The sequence below is a fragment of the Leuciscus leuciscus genome (assembly GCF_965113295.1).
Source record: "Leuciscus leuciscus genome assembly, chromosome: 3".
NCBI classification, from domain to species: Eukaryota; Metazoa; Chordata; class Actinopteri; order Cypriniformes; family Leuciscidae; genus Leuciscus; species Leuciscus leuciscus.
In genome coordinates, this window is record NC_138727.1 from 16,257,047 (window position 1) to 16,273,777 (window position 16,731).

The following is a 16,731-nucleotide window of genomic DNA, read 5'->3' on the forward strand; positions in this document are numbered from 1 at the left end:
ATCGTCTCTGTAAATTATTCGACTGTATTTTGTCATGTAAGAAGCAGAAGTCAAAATAGCTAAACAAGAAACTAGCACAGCTATATGTAGTAAATCAGATGTCAAATGTACAGTTTAGCAGTCATTTTAAAAAATACAGAATGCAATGAAATATTCCAGAGTGCCATGCTTTATTCTGTCTCTTATCTGTAAGCAACAATCTTATCTCCTGCCTGTAATCCTCATCAAGCTGTGAGTGAGCTGATTGTGTATGCTCAAATATTACAATAATATAGTCACAGTCAAAACAGGACTCAACAAAAATGATTTAACAAATACAGGCAGGACACATTTTTCCGGCCCTGAGGAACTGATGAAAATTTGAAAAAGGAAAAAGTTTTATATTAAACATTATGGCTTCTTTAAGATTTACAAATTTACATCAAATAACAGAAAAGGAACAAATATACAATTTTCTTCCGAATATTCCATTCCACAAGTAAGTTTGCAAAAGTAATGTTGACTTTAAGATGGTGAACAGACAGGATGCGCTCCTGTTCTATACTTTTTTAATTGTTGTCAACATTAAACATGCATCAAATAGACTTCTTTGCAATTCATCTGCCTGTTTTTTCAGCATCTAGCGCCATGAGCGTTCAATTTTTAAACTCTACTGTCAAGCACAAAAAAGTATGCAGAAGTTCTGTTCTATTCCATTGTGCTTCGTCTGTATTCAACAGCAGGAAAGCATCGCACGTTGACGACCCCTCACTCTTTTGTATATCTATTGCTCAACAGTATAGCTTTAAACACAGAAGCACACCCAAACATAACTTACAGGTATGGCATAAATACAGTATTGCAACAATTGAGCCAGTCACAGTCCCATGAAGTTGTTTGAAACTCAATCATACTTGCCCTGGTCCATCAGGCCAGCTTTACCACAAAATAATGGCTACTGAGTGCAAGCTGTTTTCAAGTAGGTTAGAAATCATATACAAAAAGTACTTGAACCATACGGTTTTGACAGTAATGCACATGCAGAACACTTGAGCTGATCAAGCTTTAAGCACTGAGCACATCAGTGCTATTAAAGTCTTCTCCAGTTTCAGGAAGAGATTTTACAGCTCGCTTTCAGCTCAGTGTCATAAGCACAACTTTCACTAGCAGAAGCACTTAAGACCCACACCTATAAATGGTATCAAAGACGCACGTCTGGGCAATAAGCACAGGGATTGTGCCTCTGTGATATCTACATTATTAATATAAACCATATGCCACTGAAGCTGATGCAATCTGCTTTTCAAAAAGTGCAGGTTTTCAAGCGTGCTCTGAGCAACCCTTAGTCTGCAGGTGGAATGAAATAAATTATTCAAAAGTCAGAAAATCACTCTCTCTCTCTCTCTCTCTCTCTCTTCGTCCATCTGTCATTTTCTCACTGCTCATGCTCTGGGCATTACAGGTCAAACTTTTACACCTCAGACCAACCACCAAACTCTCCGCTCCTTTCCTTTCTCTTGCATATGCAAACCTTAATACCCTAACATCATAATATCCCTCACTCTCTCCCTGCTCCTCCTTCAGTCTCTCTCACACACACTAAGAGCATTACGAGGTATAGCAAAAGTCATCACACATAATCCCCTTCAACGTGAACTTTGTTCAAATGTAGAGTCATTCAGTTTATTGGTCCATTAAGAATATGCTTTTAATGATCCGTGGAGAACGTTCCGTCATAAACAGTAATACTTTAAGCTCAGCATAATACCCCCGAGCACTGGGTTCCCCGAACATCACTGAATGATCTAAAAAGCAGTAGAGTGGGGAATCCACCACAAAAATGCATGCCATTTAAGACAATAAAGCCAATTGCAATTGCCTAAATGATCATTTAACAACATATGCTTGTATACTGTGTGTGTGTGTGTGTGTGTGTGTGTGTGTGTGTGTGTGTGTGTGTGTGTGTGTGTGTATACAGATGTATAATATATATTTATATATAATAATATATGTGTGATATTGTAAAACAATATGACAAATAGAAATATTAGGAACATGATGCAATACTCCGTCCTTATCATAATGTTGATATGCTTGCAAAGCAGCACCCACAAAAAGTGGGAATGTGCATGCAATATGGTCTTCTGTATTAGCCTGCCAATGATAACAACAAATTAAAATAAAAATGACAATCGATTCATCGACTCAAGCTCGAGTGGATGACTGATCATAACAATGAAATTATTTTGTCATTTCCTCTATAATAACCAGGGAGCGGATGAGGCTTTTACTCCTCGCCTACCTGATCAACATCGCTGTCGGGTTCAGGTTTTCATTCGGGTCTCACCGGCTCGGTACCTTCGTGAAACCATCTATAAGCACCAGAGATATAATCCAGAAGCCCGTCCTCTCCTTTCTGATGTTCACCGGTTCAGGGCTGAACTATAAAAAGCACAACAGCAGCAGAAGCACTGCGTGTTTCCAGCGCTCGTAAAGAGCTCGCAGGTCTCTCTTTTTGATGATGCTGATGCTGTGTGTGCAGCCGAGCGCGCGAGCATACAAAAGCGCTCGCGCACACACTCACACACTCACGCACACACGCACACGCACACACTCACGCGCAGCGGAATATGAGGGACGGGCTCGAGGCAGGACAGAGCGACGACGGCGGAGTGACGTCAGGTGCCCCGGAATGAATCTCCGGTTCAGGGAAAATAAATAATTTGGAGGAATTGCATTTGCACATCGTAGACACTTAAGGTAAGCGTCCAGAAACCAGGTCACTCACTCAGAATAGTTTTTATTTTATTATTTTTTGTTTGATGTAGGCTACTGAGAGTTTTAATTCACAGGGTTGGCTTATATTAAAAAAGAATTATTCATCTTTTTGAAAGGTAGCCTATATGATAGCCTAATATTAATGTGTGACACAAGCCTAAACCTGTAGGCTAGGCTAATAATTTGAATTGGGAGACTGGGGGGGATTAGTTGTCACTTTTAAATCCAGTCATTTTTAACAAGTTTATTAAGTTCTGTTTAGGCATAATGGCTACCAAAATAAGAAGGGGTAAGTTGTCACAATTGATCCTCCCTGCATAAAATGGCCTATTACAGGCTTTTCAGAAAAATATAAAAGTAAAACAGTTTTAAAAGACAAAATATTTTAAATATGTGTGTAAATGTAAGACACATTTGACAACCTGTCAAATCATTTAAAATGTCAATGTAATAATATTAATATAAAGTAGAATTTATAAAAATAAACTGTAAATTCTTTCTATATACATACACACACACACACACACACACACACACACACACACACTGTACAGTGTGTGCATGCATAACTATTATGCAAGTTAATATTCTAATCATATTTTTTCTCCAAGCACATTTGACCAATTCCAAACCACATCAATCTTAATAACTACTATTCATTTTGTATTGAATCATTTATAAGTGATATATAATTGGAAGGCTGGAAGTGAAAAACGCCTTATATTCAGGTGTGGTTTAAGCAGGTTTTCTTTTACATGTAAAGTGGCCAAAAAGAAATTTACTGTAACTCGCACTGAAAAGTAAAAAATTATTAAGTGCTCATGAGAAGGATGCAATACTAAAGCAATGCTAGAAATTGCTAAATTAAGGCGTGACCAATGGACAGCAAGATGCTCATTGCTTTAGCAGGGTCAGACAAAAACAGGCCAAGAAGAAAAGACACATGTTAACTGCAACAACAACAAAAATGAGGAATTAAGGTGAAAAATTAGGTGGGAAACCATTAGGAACCATTTAGTCTTCAGCACTACCGTTTTCCAGAACTGCAACCTAAAGTCTCCAGAAGTAGGTGTCCGGATCTCAGAGACTTTAGTAAAGAATCCTGAAATATGACACACACTTAATAAGAATCACAAGCTGAAGTGTTGTGAAATACATGAAGAGTGTTTTTTTTATAGGCTTTATAGACTGATAGGTTGGGAGTGACTCTTGAAGGACCAGCATGACAAGAATTCATCTTCCAGAATCTGGCAGTAAGTTTTTGGAGTTGATTTTAAAGGGATAGTTCACTTTGAAATAAAATTTTGGTATGTTTTAGCTTACCTCAAGGGCATCCACCTGTGTCTTTGTTTCCGCAGTAGTTTCAATTTGGATATTTTTAGGTCAAACCGTTCTTGTCTGTCAGTCATATAATGCAGGTCTGTGGTCACCACCTCAAAGAGCATGCACAGAGAAGTGCAAATTAAACAATTCCCCATTGTAAGTACACATTGATAGCCTAAGACACGAAACGAGCGGTTTGTGTGAGAAAACGAACAGTATTTATATCGTTTTTACCTCTACACAACCACGTCCAAGTGATCTGAGGGCGCGCGCGCTTCCTGGTGTGTGACGTGTGCGCGCGTTCTGGCTTAGTCTGCGCAAGCGCCGGAAAGTGTACAAGAGGTAAAAACTATATAAATACTGTTCGTTTTCTCACACAAACCGCTCGTTTCGTGTCTTAGGCTATCAATGTGTACTTACAATGGGGAATTGTTAATTTGGACTTCTTTGTGCATGCTCTTTGAGGTGGTGACCATAGACCTGCATTATATGACTGACAGACAAGAACGGTTTGACTTAAAAATATCAAAATTGAAACTACTGCGAAAACAAAGACACCTACATCTTGGATGCCCTTGAGGTAAGCTAAAACATACCAAAATTTAATTTCAAAATGAACTATCCCTTTAAAGGACAAGTTCGGTATTTAAAGCCCTGTTTACAGATCGTATCTGATGAAATAGAACGGTTAAGATTAAAATTTGGACACATGCAGCTGTCCCGAGAATTTTAGGTTTATTTCGCTCCCCCCCCCCCCCCCCCCCCCCCCCCCGCCCCGCCCCCCCCCCCCCCCCCGCCCCGCCCCCACAATGGTTGTCTATATGCACTGGAAGATTCCGTCCTAAAAACACATTAAACTTTCGTTTACAAAGACGTGAAACTCACCGAGTGGTCAGGGGTGTTCACTGATATGTTCACTCAAAAATCGCTGAAAAAGATGCATTCCAACAGGTTTTATCGTAGTTTTTGTCCAACTCCATTGACTTAATAGGACGTGCTGTGAGACCGCAGCACCTTTACGGTATTACTCCGCCGCTTCTTCTTCTGCTTCTTCTGTGTATTCAATGAAATGCCCGTGGTTTGCTTGCAATTGGCAAAGGTGCATTATCGCCACCAACTGGGGTCTATTATTCAAGCTCTCAACGGAAGAATCACGGGTGTGACGCGTTTGGCAAAATAGGTCCACAAAAGCGAAATAAACCTAAAATTCTCGGGACAGGAGCATGTGTCCAAATTTTAATCTTAACCGTTCTATTTCATCAGATACGATCTGTAAACAGGGCTTTAAGTGTAAAATACCGAACTTGTCCTTTAAGTCCATCTCCTACCCTGAAAGGTCCATCTTGCTCATAGTAGCAGCTCACAGCACGACTCCCTCGCCACCGCTGCTGTTGTCTGACTTGAACTTGTGCTGGTCCCTTAAAAGTCACTCTCATCCTATCTGTCTATAAAGCCTTCAGACAGATAGGTTGTCTGTGAACACTCTTCATGTATTTCACAACACTTCAGCTTGTGATTCTTATTAAGTGTGGGTCATATTTCAGGATTCTTTACTAAAGAGATCCTGACACCTTGTTTTTCTGGAGACTCCAGGTAGGATGCAGTTCTGAAAAATGGTGGCACTGGAGACTAATGGTTTGGATGCATCACCAAATGGATTTAATTTTATTTTATTTTTTTAAGTACTGTTTTCAAGCATGTTTCCCGCTAACACTAACCCATCTGTCATTGGTCAAAAAAATAGATAGCCTCACCCCCAAACAACGCCATTGGCAGCTATGTTGGATTTTGTTGAAATAATATTCACAAATGGTGAATATTATTTCATCTTATGAATGGCTTACTTATTCAAGTTGTAATGCAAATATGTGTGACCCTGGACCACAAAACCAGTCACATGGGTCAATTTTTTTAAATTGAGATTTATACATCATCTGAAAGCTGAATAAATAAGCTTTTTATTGATGTATGGTTTGTAAGGATATGATAATATTTGGTCGAGATACAACTATTTGAAAATCTGGAATCTGAGGGCGCAAAAAAATCGAAACATTGAGAAAATCGCCTTTAAAGTTGTCCATTAGTGTACGCGATTGTGCTGCATTCACTCACAAAAATAAATGTTTTATATATTTACAGTAGGAAATTTACAAAATATCTTCATGGAACTTGATCTATACTTAATATCCTCATGATTTTTGGCATAAAATAAAAATCGATAATTTTGACCCATACACCGTATTGTTGGCTATTGCCACAAATATACCCGTGCGACTTATGACTGGTTTTGTGATCCAGGGTCACATATGTTATAAGGACATATTGTAAAATATATATATTTAAAAAAAAATGCATATTGTTATATTGTCTCTTTATGTACAACACAAAATAAAACACATTTAAATGCAAAAAAATGTTTCTTTTTTTGCAGTTTCAGGCGGAAGCGAGAAATAACGGGGACACTTATGATGAACTGTTTTAATTAACTGTTTACTGCAGCAGAATTCAATTATATGCAAATTAAGGTGCCAACTTTTCTAGTGGGCTGAATTTGAACAATACACAAAATAAATGCAGAATGAAATTTGTTTCTCTCATGCTCGCTGTCTCTTTCTCTCTCTCACACACACATACACACACACACACACACACAAAAAGATGTATGCCTCATCAGTAACCTAGTTCCCACAGCGATATGTAAATGAAGGCATTAATTTGCTTTAGTTGCAGAAAGTGCCCAGGTAACCACAGACCCGGCAGCCCTTGCATACAAACACTAGCACGCACATAAAGAAGAGTTATTTCTGGAAACACTGTTAATCGACCATACAAATGTAAGGTTATGTATAATGCATCATACAGATAAAAAAAAAAAGGTTGGATGTATTCAATGCTTTTAATCAGAATATCATCGTAAGAGCAGAAGACACTCGACATTTCGCACCAAATTTACACCCAGTAAGACATCAAACGTATGCACTCGCACGCGCACGACATCAGCGTGCTGACATTTAATTAATCTTGATCTGGCCTTTGAAAATGAAAGAGAAGAATGGGTAACAGAAACTACTATCATCTGTGATCTGTATTCTCCGATGAACTGTAGATTATAGATTATTCAGCGTTCTCTGTCACTGATTTTGTGTTTTAGATGCTCATACGATTTCTCTAAAATGGTTGGTGCTCTGTAATCCTCACTAATCTGATTTCTTGTGTGAGTGTGAGCACGTGAAAAAGAAAGAGAGAAAAATCAACCCAACCCATCCCCCAGATATTCGTCCTTCCTATCGCTCTCTAACACACACACACAAACAAACTCGTACCCACAAAGATGTGCATGACCAGTGTCTATTTTTTTATGAGCTGAATTATGAGTCATTCTCATACTGATCAACTCCAGCTGACCTTATACTGTACTGTATCCATTTAATTCAAATTAAAAAACAACAAATTGAACATACTTGCAAAAGAAACACACACACACAGGGTTGTTAGTCACAGTTCATATAGGCCTATGTGTGAGCCTAATCTATTCTCATGTTCATCTGAAGTGACAATAATCAGATTATTTACTTATATCCACACTATTGCACACCTAAAAAAAACCACTCATTCTCTCTCTCTCTCTCTCTCTCTCTCTCTCTCGCTCTCATTGAGTGATTGCATGTGCACAAGTAAGGATCAACGTTATGAATTAAGTTCCCCCTCAGAGTTCAATAATCTCTCAAATTCAAAGGATATATCTTGTCTTAATGAGTAAAATGTAATTTCTTATATTCTCATATTCCATCTAAGAGCCTCAGTTGTGTGTGAGTTCGGAAATTTCTCCAGTCTTACACTGAACTACATTTACAATTTAGTCACACTGGTCATTTTTTTATGGATATATGAAGTCAGTTCACCTTAAGTTAACCATATCATATTAAACTACACACTTTAAACATGTCCCACAATATTTGACATCCAGAAAGTGTACACGACTTGTCATTTTGAACTAAATATTTATTACTTCATATTCTAAAAATTAACAAACACATTTTTGTGAAATATTTTGATTGAATTGATTGCTTGAGCTACAATGTATTTCTTTACAATAAATGCTACTTTGAAATCTCCATACTGTAATAATGCAAAGACAAAGCAGCCATTACTTTAGCAGCCATTAGTCTTCAGTCTCACATGATCCTTCAGAAATCATTCTAATATGCTGATTTGGTGCTCAAGAATAATTCATTTTATTATACATTTTGAAAACAGTTGTGCTGATTAATATTTTTGTGGTGATACGTGAAGTACACCACAAACCGTGAAACATTTTTTCAGTATTCTTTGATAAATAAAGGTGCATTTGTTTAAATAGAAACATTTTTTAACATTATAAATTTCTTTACTGTCACTTTTGATCAATTTAATGTGTCCTTGCTGAAAAAAGTTTTATTAAAACGTAGACTCAATTTTAATTTATTTTGATTAACTGTTTTGTTAAATCAGTGTCACACTTGCAATCAATCACGCTTAAGTACAATAACACTTGTGGCCTATAATATAATATAATATAATATAATATAAAATAATATGCAGCCATATTTTACCAAATTTTAGAGCATATGCATTACTTTTCAAGTCAAATCTCCAACTAATTTCCATTTTGTTGTAGGTTTGTCTGACTCCAGTCTATTGGGGTGCATATACTGTAACTTAACTATGTGGCCAGTGCTATTTAGGCCTACTCCTGAGGCAAAAATGATCTAGCCACTCTAGTTCATCCTTTGACACAACATGGCAGAACCGTTCCACTTCCTACCAAGAAATCAGGCACAAAACTGTCTGAGAGAGACATGGTTGGATACATAATATGTATGATTTATATAATACAGAACAACAAACTGTAAACCAAGCCTGGATTAACTGGTGTTATGTTGAGCTTGAGGTGTTCTTACCTTTTAACATCCCACATGCTGCTGGTCAGAGTTACGAAAGCTGATATGAGACAAAAAGAAGAAACATATTTTGATTTCTTTTGGCTTTTAAAATGTTAAAATATCAGCCTCCAGAGGAGGGCAGCAGCAGTCTCACAGCATGCGATAATGCCTTAAAATCAACAGTAAAAGTTGTGCCAATAAACAGAAGAGGACGAGGTGCTGTCTGCTTTCTCTAATGGTTTATTTGCACCTATTTATAGATGAGCAATTTGGAATATACTATATTCATCTATCACTTTAATGCACTACCAGATTCATAAGTACCACCTCTAATAAAGAGATAGAGAAAGGAGAGTGAGAAAAAGAAAGGGATAGTTATTGAGCGACTGAAAGGAGAGGGGAAAAACGATCTAATGCATCTAATGCAGCTCCAGTTTAGCACATTAAAACAGTCAGACGTGAACACACACACACACACTATAGAGGGCCAGAAAGAGAGAGATGAGGAGTGAATCAAGAAGTGAAAGAAAATAATTGGAGAGAGGGAGTAAAATTGAAAGAAAGAGAGAGACAAGAGCGAGAAAGAAAACCAACACAGGAAGAGGGAGAGACAGAGAGTGAGAGATGAGGTAAGTAAGTATTTTTAGTGGATTACATCGTCAGTGTCAAAAAGAGTTGGATGCATCTGTGAGTAGCTCTCAATAATGCAGCAGTGTACGCACTATAAAACACACACGCACTCTTAACGCGCTAAATCCGCTGAGGTTTTATGGTCAAATACAGTATTCATGTGAGCGTTATTTGCTGCAAGGCTTGGCAGCAGCTGGACAGAGAGAAGCTACTTCAGGAACAACTGTGTGAGAACACAGGAAGAGGGGAAACAGGGATGTGGGGAATACAGAGCGGCATTTGTACTTGCACATGTAAAAAGGAGAGCAGTCTAAAGCTCCTAAGACTGGCTCTGTTCCAAATCCTAATGAGCTGCCTTCTAAGGCCGCATTTTAAGACATCATCAAACATGTAAAGGTTGTTCCATATGGCTGTGCTCCTTCTGATATAGCTAGTTTAGGCTAAATTGTGAAGTGTGTATCATTCACAGAGAATGGTACCACACAATGCACTGCAAAGAGCTTAGCTGCAAATACATCCAAGTTGGTGAATAAAGTAAGAGAAATGTTGATTTATAAGCTGCATTTAAAATAATTAAAATAATGAATTTTCAGCATCATTACTCCAGTCTTCTGTGCCACATGATCCTTTAGAAATCATTCTAATATGCTGGTTTGGTGATATATTTTTATCATTGTGTTGAAACAGTTGTTTTGCTTAATTTTTTGTTGAGTAAATCGTGATACATTTTATCCAGGTTCTTTGATGAATAATAGAAAGCTCAAACAAACATTATTTATTTGAAATATAAAACTTTTTTTAAATTATGTCTTTACTTTCACTTTTGATCAATTTAATGCATCTTTTCTTAATAAAAGTATTCATATCTTTTTTTTTTTTTTTTTTTTTTACTTATTACTCTGACAATATTTATATTTTTATTTAAATTTAAATAGGCAAATACTTAAAGGGGTGGTATAATGCCATTTTCACAATATGTAAAATAAGTCTTTGATGTCCCCAGAGAGTGTATGTGAAGTTTTATCTCAAAATAGCACCGTTTTGTGTCTGTTCCTTTAAATGCAAATGAGCTGCTGCTCCCGGCACAAAGCGTGGAGCTTCAACAGCTTGTGTCCTTTTACTTCACACAGACATGCACTGAAAATGTAAAAAATTTTATCCTTTTATGTTCAAACAGGAGTCGGACAATGATGGAGAGACTCTAGAGGAAGTGACAACATGTAGAATGCAACAGGACATTTCTGAATGGTTTGTGAAGCTGTTGTGCAGTTATCTTCTAGTCATTGATTAGCATATTCTGTCTTGATAATCTATAAATCGTGTTCAGCGGGCGGGGTTTATGTAAATTCTAGGGTTGGTGAGGAATGTCTTGTAGTCCATACCAGCCGTTTGTTGAAGTCCTTAAAAAGCAATTTCTTTAAAAGAAAATATCTCCCTTTGCTTTGAAATTTGAGCGTTGTAACTTTGCAGATGTTGTTTATGCTCAAACAGCAACATTACACACTAACTAAAGTTAGAAAAGTGAAATCATAATCAACCACCCCTTTAAGAGTCTATACTGGATAATTATTGCAGTGATTATTATGTTTCTAGCATGTTATATGTTTGGCAACAGTTCTTCTATTGATGGAGCGTGTAGCTTTCCATTTCTTAAACAGCCATGTAGGAAAACCCATCATGGCCATATTCCAGGATGACAATGTCAAGATTCAAATTGTGAAGGGAGCATGAATAATCATTTTCACACATGAATTGGCACCTCTGAGTCCAGACCTTAAATTCATCGAAAGTCTGGGATGTGCTGAAGGAGACTTTACAGAGTGCTTGACTCTTGCATTGTCAATACAAGATCTTGACCAAAAATTGACGCACCTCCTGATGGAAATAACATCACAACTTTCAATTTGAGCCTGATGAATCTTGGCTTTGTCATCCTGGAATATGGCCATAATGTGTTTTCCTACATGGCAGTTTAAGAAATGAAAAGCTACACACTTCATCAATTAGGGTTAGAAGAACTGTTGCCCACCAACATATAACATGCTAGAAACATAATAATCACTGCAATAATAAACCAGTCTTAAGTATTTGCCTATTTAAATCCAAACAGTGTTAAATCAGTGTTAAAATACTTTAATAAGCTTATAAGATACACTGTAAAAAAAAATTAAATCCCCAAGTTAAAAATTTCTAGTGACTGGTTACATCTAAATGTTTCAATTAGTCTGACGTATTATTTCTCATTGAGCCAATGTTAACAGACTATTGCAACAAGAATTGCACTTGGGCCAATTTAAAAATTTAGATGTGTCACTAGAAAATTTTGATTTGGAGAGGTTAGAATTTTTTTACAGTGTAGTTATAAAGATTGTTATAATCAAGAAATTTGTAGATTGATTTGGGGCAGAGTTATCTTTTTAACTGACCAATAGGCTATAGCAGATTGTCAGCAAACAATTATAAAAAAAAAGAAAAGAAAAAAGGTATACTTTAGCTTAAAAATTGGTACCATTTTATCTACTATTTGTGTGGGTATAGTATAATGTTGTTAGCTTGGCAACATACTAACGTCAAACTGTATATACTGTATAAATTGTATTACTGCCCAAATGGCCCAACGACGGTTTCCAAAAGAGCGGGTGAAGGGTTACTGCACGTTCTGTCTTTTCAGTGTGGCATTAATTCCAATTTACTTTTATCTGACTCCATTTTATCGCAACCTTGAATTTAGGTTAGATTGGCAATTGGTCATTTATATGATAATTTATCTAGACATTTGATTATTCTATTTAACTCTTTACTCTTATTTAGGGCTGCAACAAACGATTATTTTGATAGTCGATTAATCTAGCGATTATTAGAACGATTAATCGACTAATCATCGATTATTTTGCCGGCTAATCAGTAAGTTTGGAACGATTATTCAGCTTTTTCAATTAGTTAAAATACTGAGTTATACATATTCTAACTATAATATAAAAAAAAAAGAAAATCACTTCAGCTTTTGAAATGGTTGTTTTAATGAACTTTGAGCCAAACAGGTCATTCTCTTTAAGTTCCCAGATTTCTGTCCAACTCAAATCACACACAAATGCTCTCTAAGCATTGGTTAAATATTATGTTCTCTTTCAATAGAAAAAATAAACAAAAATGTATCAGCTGCACTACAGAAAAACTTAATCTGCAAACAATTATTATAAGAATAAAATAAAATAAAAATTGACAATTGAGCTGACAGAGACACTCTCATTCACCTTTTAATTTACAGTATGAAAAAGCAACTGATATTCTTCATAACATCTCCTTTTGTAAGTCTTCATGAATATGGAACAAAATAAAGGCAAGTGATAAGCCTGTTATACCTAACGTTAATAGTGTTACAATAATAAAAACAGCCCTGACTCCTAAGCTCGATCAAGCTTTATTCTATGCAAAAATAAATCATCATATTACTGTAATTATATTATTATTGTTAATATTGTTGCTATTATTAGTAGTATTGCATTGTCTAATAAAGAGATTTACTGCTAGTTATTTAGCTCCAGCTGGAGAACATTCACCTCTCACCGGCTCATCTTGTTTCCTCTTTAAGTGCTTTGACATGCATGTTGTGCTCCCGTGAAAAGCAAGTTCCGCCTAGCATGTATTGCACACGACAGCATTCTTGGTTTGAAGTTTTGTGAAACTTTACACACCTTGCTAGTTCGGATTCGTTTGCACTCCGTCAGGTCATAATTTGCGCTGTGTTTTCTTCTACCGCAATAGCATTTGTAACATTACTCTCTAGCGCTACAGCGCCGTAGCGGTCAAATCGCGATATTGCAGGCCCTTACATTAGGTCACATGAGCTCAAACGACTACTCGACAACAAGATATTTTGTCGACAATTTTTTATTGTCGACATTGTCGACAACGTCGACTAATCGTTTCAGCCCTACTCTTATTGTACTTGTTAATTTGTATACCAATGTGACGGTCTTGCGCCGTTCGTTTAACGTGGATCCCACGATCACAAACTCGCCAGTCTTGGTCACTGAACAAAGGTAATTGCAGTGATGGACGAAGTACACATACCATGTACTTGAGTTAAAGTAAAGATACTCAAGGTAAAATATTACTCAAGTAAAAGTAGAAGTGCTGCCTTTAAACATTCACTTGAGTAAAAGTACAAAAGTATTTGCCTTCAAATGTACTTAAGTATCCAAGTACTATGATTTTTTTATGGCTATAATGTCCTATTATAATTTTTGTCACAAGACTCTTGCTTAACTCAGTCTACGTGAAGACTCTAATGTCACTCCTGGCACATCAATCTATTAATAAAATGACATTAATATATATTTTTTTTTTTTATTGAATTTAATTGAATTGAATATTTTTTGTGTGTTTAATTTTGGACGGAAGGGGACTGTTTCCATAAGGTATAATACATTTACAGTATTTACTGTATATATTTTTCACGAGCGTCTATGGTCATAATTATAAACATCCTAATGTTATGATACATTCACATAAACCTGCACAATGCCATTAAATAAATACACACACACACACACATTATATTCTACGTTATGGGAGCAGCCAATTTCCCTCCCAAATTAAACACCAAAACGTATTAATGCAGTGTTTCTGCTACTCCCCAGAAAAAAAATGCTATTATATGCAAGTCATTTTTGTGTCAACGTAATAAGCAATGTTCATTATGCGTCAATATTTACCGATAATTGCTGCAATAATAGCTGCTGCTCTCTGCCCCGCTTAAAATCATTGGCACCGCGATTTGTTTGGAACTATTGATAGCTACACGAATCACATGACCGCGCGGCGGTGAGATCACAGTAGGCTTGTTCGACTTGAACTGGCGTTGCACACTGCACAGACCAGTCGGTGAATGACATTAAAATACCGCGAGAGCGATTAGAGAGTAGACGGCTCTGTATGCTTTTCAATCGCTCTCGCGATTGAGCTCTATACTTTGATGTCATAAACTGATTGATCTGTGCAGCGCCGGTTCAAGTCGAACAAGCCTAGTGTGTCGCAAACTCATACTGTCTGGTCGCAACTCTCATATTTAACGGCTCGCGCTTAGTACAGCCAAGGCAAGTTCAAAACAAAGCGCGCACGTTGTAGGCTACTGTGATTGGTGGCTCGTTTGATCAGTTAAGTTTTTATCCACTCATAAATAAAAAGGAACGACTGATTTTGAAAATGTAGTAGAGTAAAAAGTAAGATATTTGACTTTGAAATGTAGTGGAGTTAAAGTAAAAGTCTTCCCAAATTTAAATACTTCAGTAAAGTACAGATACACAAAAAAGCTACTTAAGTACAGTAACGAATTACATTTACTTCGTTATTGTCCACCACTGGGTAATTGACTATACTGTTTAGAGGGCCACTCCCACGCTTGCTCTCTCTAAAAGTATTTTGTTTAGTCCCCATTGATCTGTATAAATTTGAACTAAAGTAACACTATCTTTAGTCAGAGTTCATGACCACTACAGATATAAGCCGACCAATATTACTTTTTCCTGATTGCTTGAGTAATTTTACAATAAATGTATGGTTTATTTTTCTATTTAGGTTGGTTGAGCAAAACAGAAATTCCCTTTATGATCCTTTACAGTCAAAGTTCACTTGAACCAGTGCCAATTTTTAACCGGATCACTAAAATCTCAGTTGGCGTGCCCTATGATCCACTCAAAACTGGACTTTTGTCTGATCTGACTACAAATCACGCTCGAGCCCTTTGCAGCATTTTTTTAAATACCGGGACCAAGACAAAACATTGCCCAAAGTGAGACAGACACTTACAATAGGAATTTGCATTTATCAGGGTCCCAGATCTGGGTAGTTTGCACCTTACTGAGGACAGAAGACAATTTGCATGAAAGACCCTGTGAAAGGAGCACACCCACCACAGTAAGCAAATTATCTCTAAACTCTTAAAACCTTACAGAGAGTAGCCCTCTCTTGGTCCAGACAGTCCGGCATCAGTCTTACAATATATAAAACAATTGTAAGTCGGGTCACTTGTGTGTTTTACGAGCTGCTGCTGCTACCTTTGTAAAGAGTTATGACTCGAAGTTATGAAGTCGCTTGTGACTTAGAAGGCTATAAGCTCACTAGGTTTTGGACAGAGCCAGTGTGTGAGTGAATGTGTGAGAATGCAAACAACTTACATGAGCTATAATGAGTTTAAACTGAGTCTAAACTCAGATGTCTCTCGCTGGGTGAAAGAAGGACAGACTCCACAGGACTCTCCTGAAAGATGAAAAACTCATTAAACACACAACACGCAGCCCTTTTAAATCCTTCTCTCTCAAACATCCACACACTCACTGAAAGCACCAGTAGGGATTTGACTGTTTTATGATCTTTTTCAGTCTAGTTTGGAAACAGCTGACTCAGGTGTTCTAGCAATAAAGCTCTGAGATCAACAGACATCTGTCAGAATATGAGGATCTTACTGTGAGCTAGTCACTTTAGCCAGATGGAATGAAAATTTGCCTATTATTAGACTTTTTGTATTAAGATATACTGTACTCTGCATGACAGAAAATGGACCTATATAAATCAGTGTATATGGACCATTTAAAAGTTTGGGGTCAGTAAGATTTAAAAAAAAAAGAAGAAATTAATACTTTTATTCAGCAATAATGCATTAAATGTATCAAAAGTGGCAGTAAAAAAATGTTTATAAGATACAAAAAAATTCTATTTTAAACTAATTCTGTAATGCAAGAACCCTGAAAACAAGCATTTCAATATTTTTTTAAGAAAATAATAAATGTTTCTTAAGCACCAAATCAGCATGATAAAATGATTTCTGAAGGATCAGGTGACAATTGCTGCAGAAAATTCGGCTTTGCCATCAAACATATTATTTATATTTTAACATATATTAAAATAGAAAATAATTATTTAACATTGTTATTATTTAATTATTTATTACTACAAATAAATGTAGCCTTGGTGAGCATAAGATACTTTTTAAAAAACATAATAAATCTTTCTAACCCCAAATGTTTGAACAATAGTGTATGTGTATTTTTAAGGTGTTTGTGCACTGCAAAAAAAAAAAAAAAAAAAAAAAAAATCT

At 36.5% G+C, this 16,731-nt stretch overlaps 1 protein-coding gene across 1 annotated transcript in view; it reads right to left on the reverse strand.

Moving 5' to 3' along the window:
* ptprdb (protein tyrosine phosphatase receptor type Db) overlaps positions 1-16,731 on the reverse strand; it is an 83,863-nt gene that overhangs the window by 60,573 nt on the left and 6,559 nt on the right. Inside the window, exons 3-4 of the mRNA XM_082164415.1 lie at positions 15,812-15,893; positions 9,021-9,060 (exon numbers count right to left, since the gene is read on the reverse strand). Coding sequence (XP_082020541.1) covers positions 9,021-9,030 — 10 coding nt within the window. The 5' untranslated portion in view covers positions 9,031-9,060; positions 15,812-15,893. The remainder of the gene's footprint in view (positions 1-9,020; positions 9,061-15,811; positions 15,894-16,731) is intronic.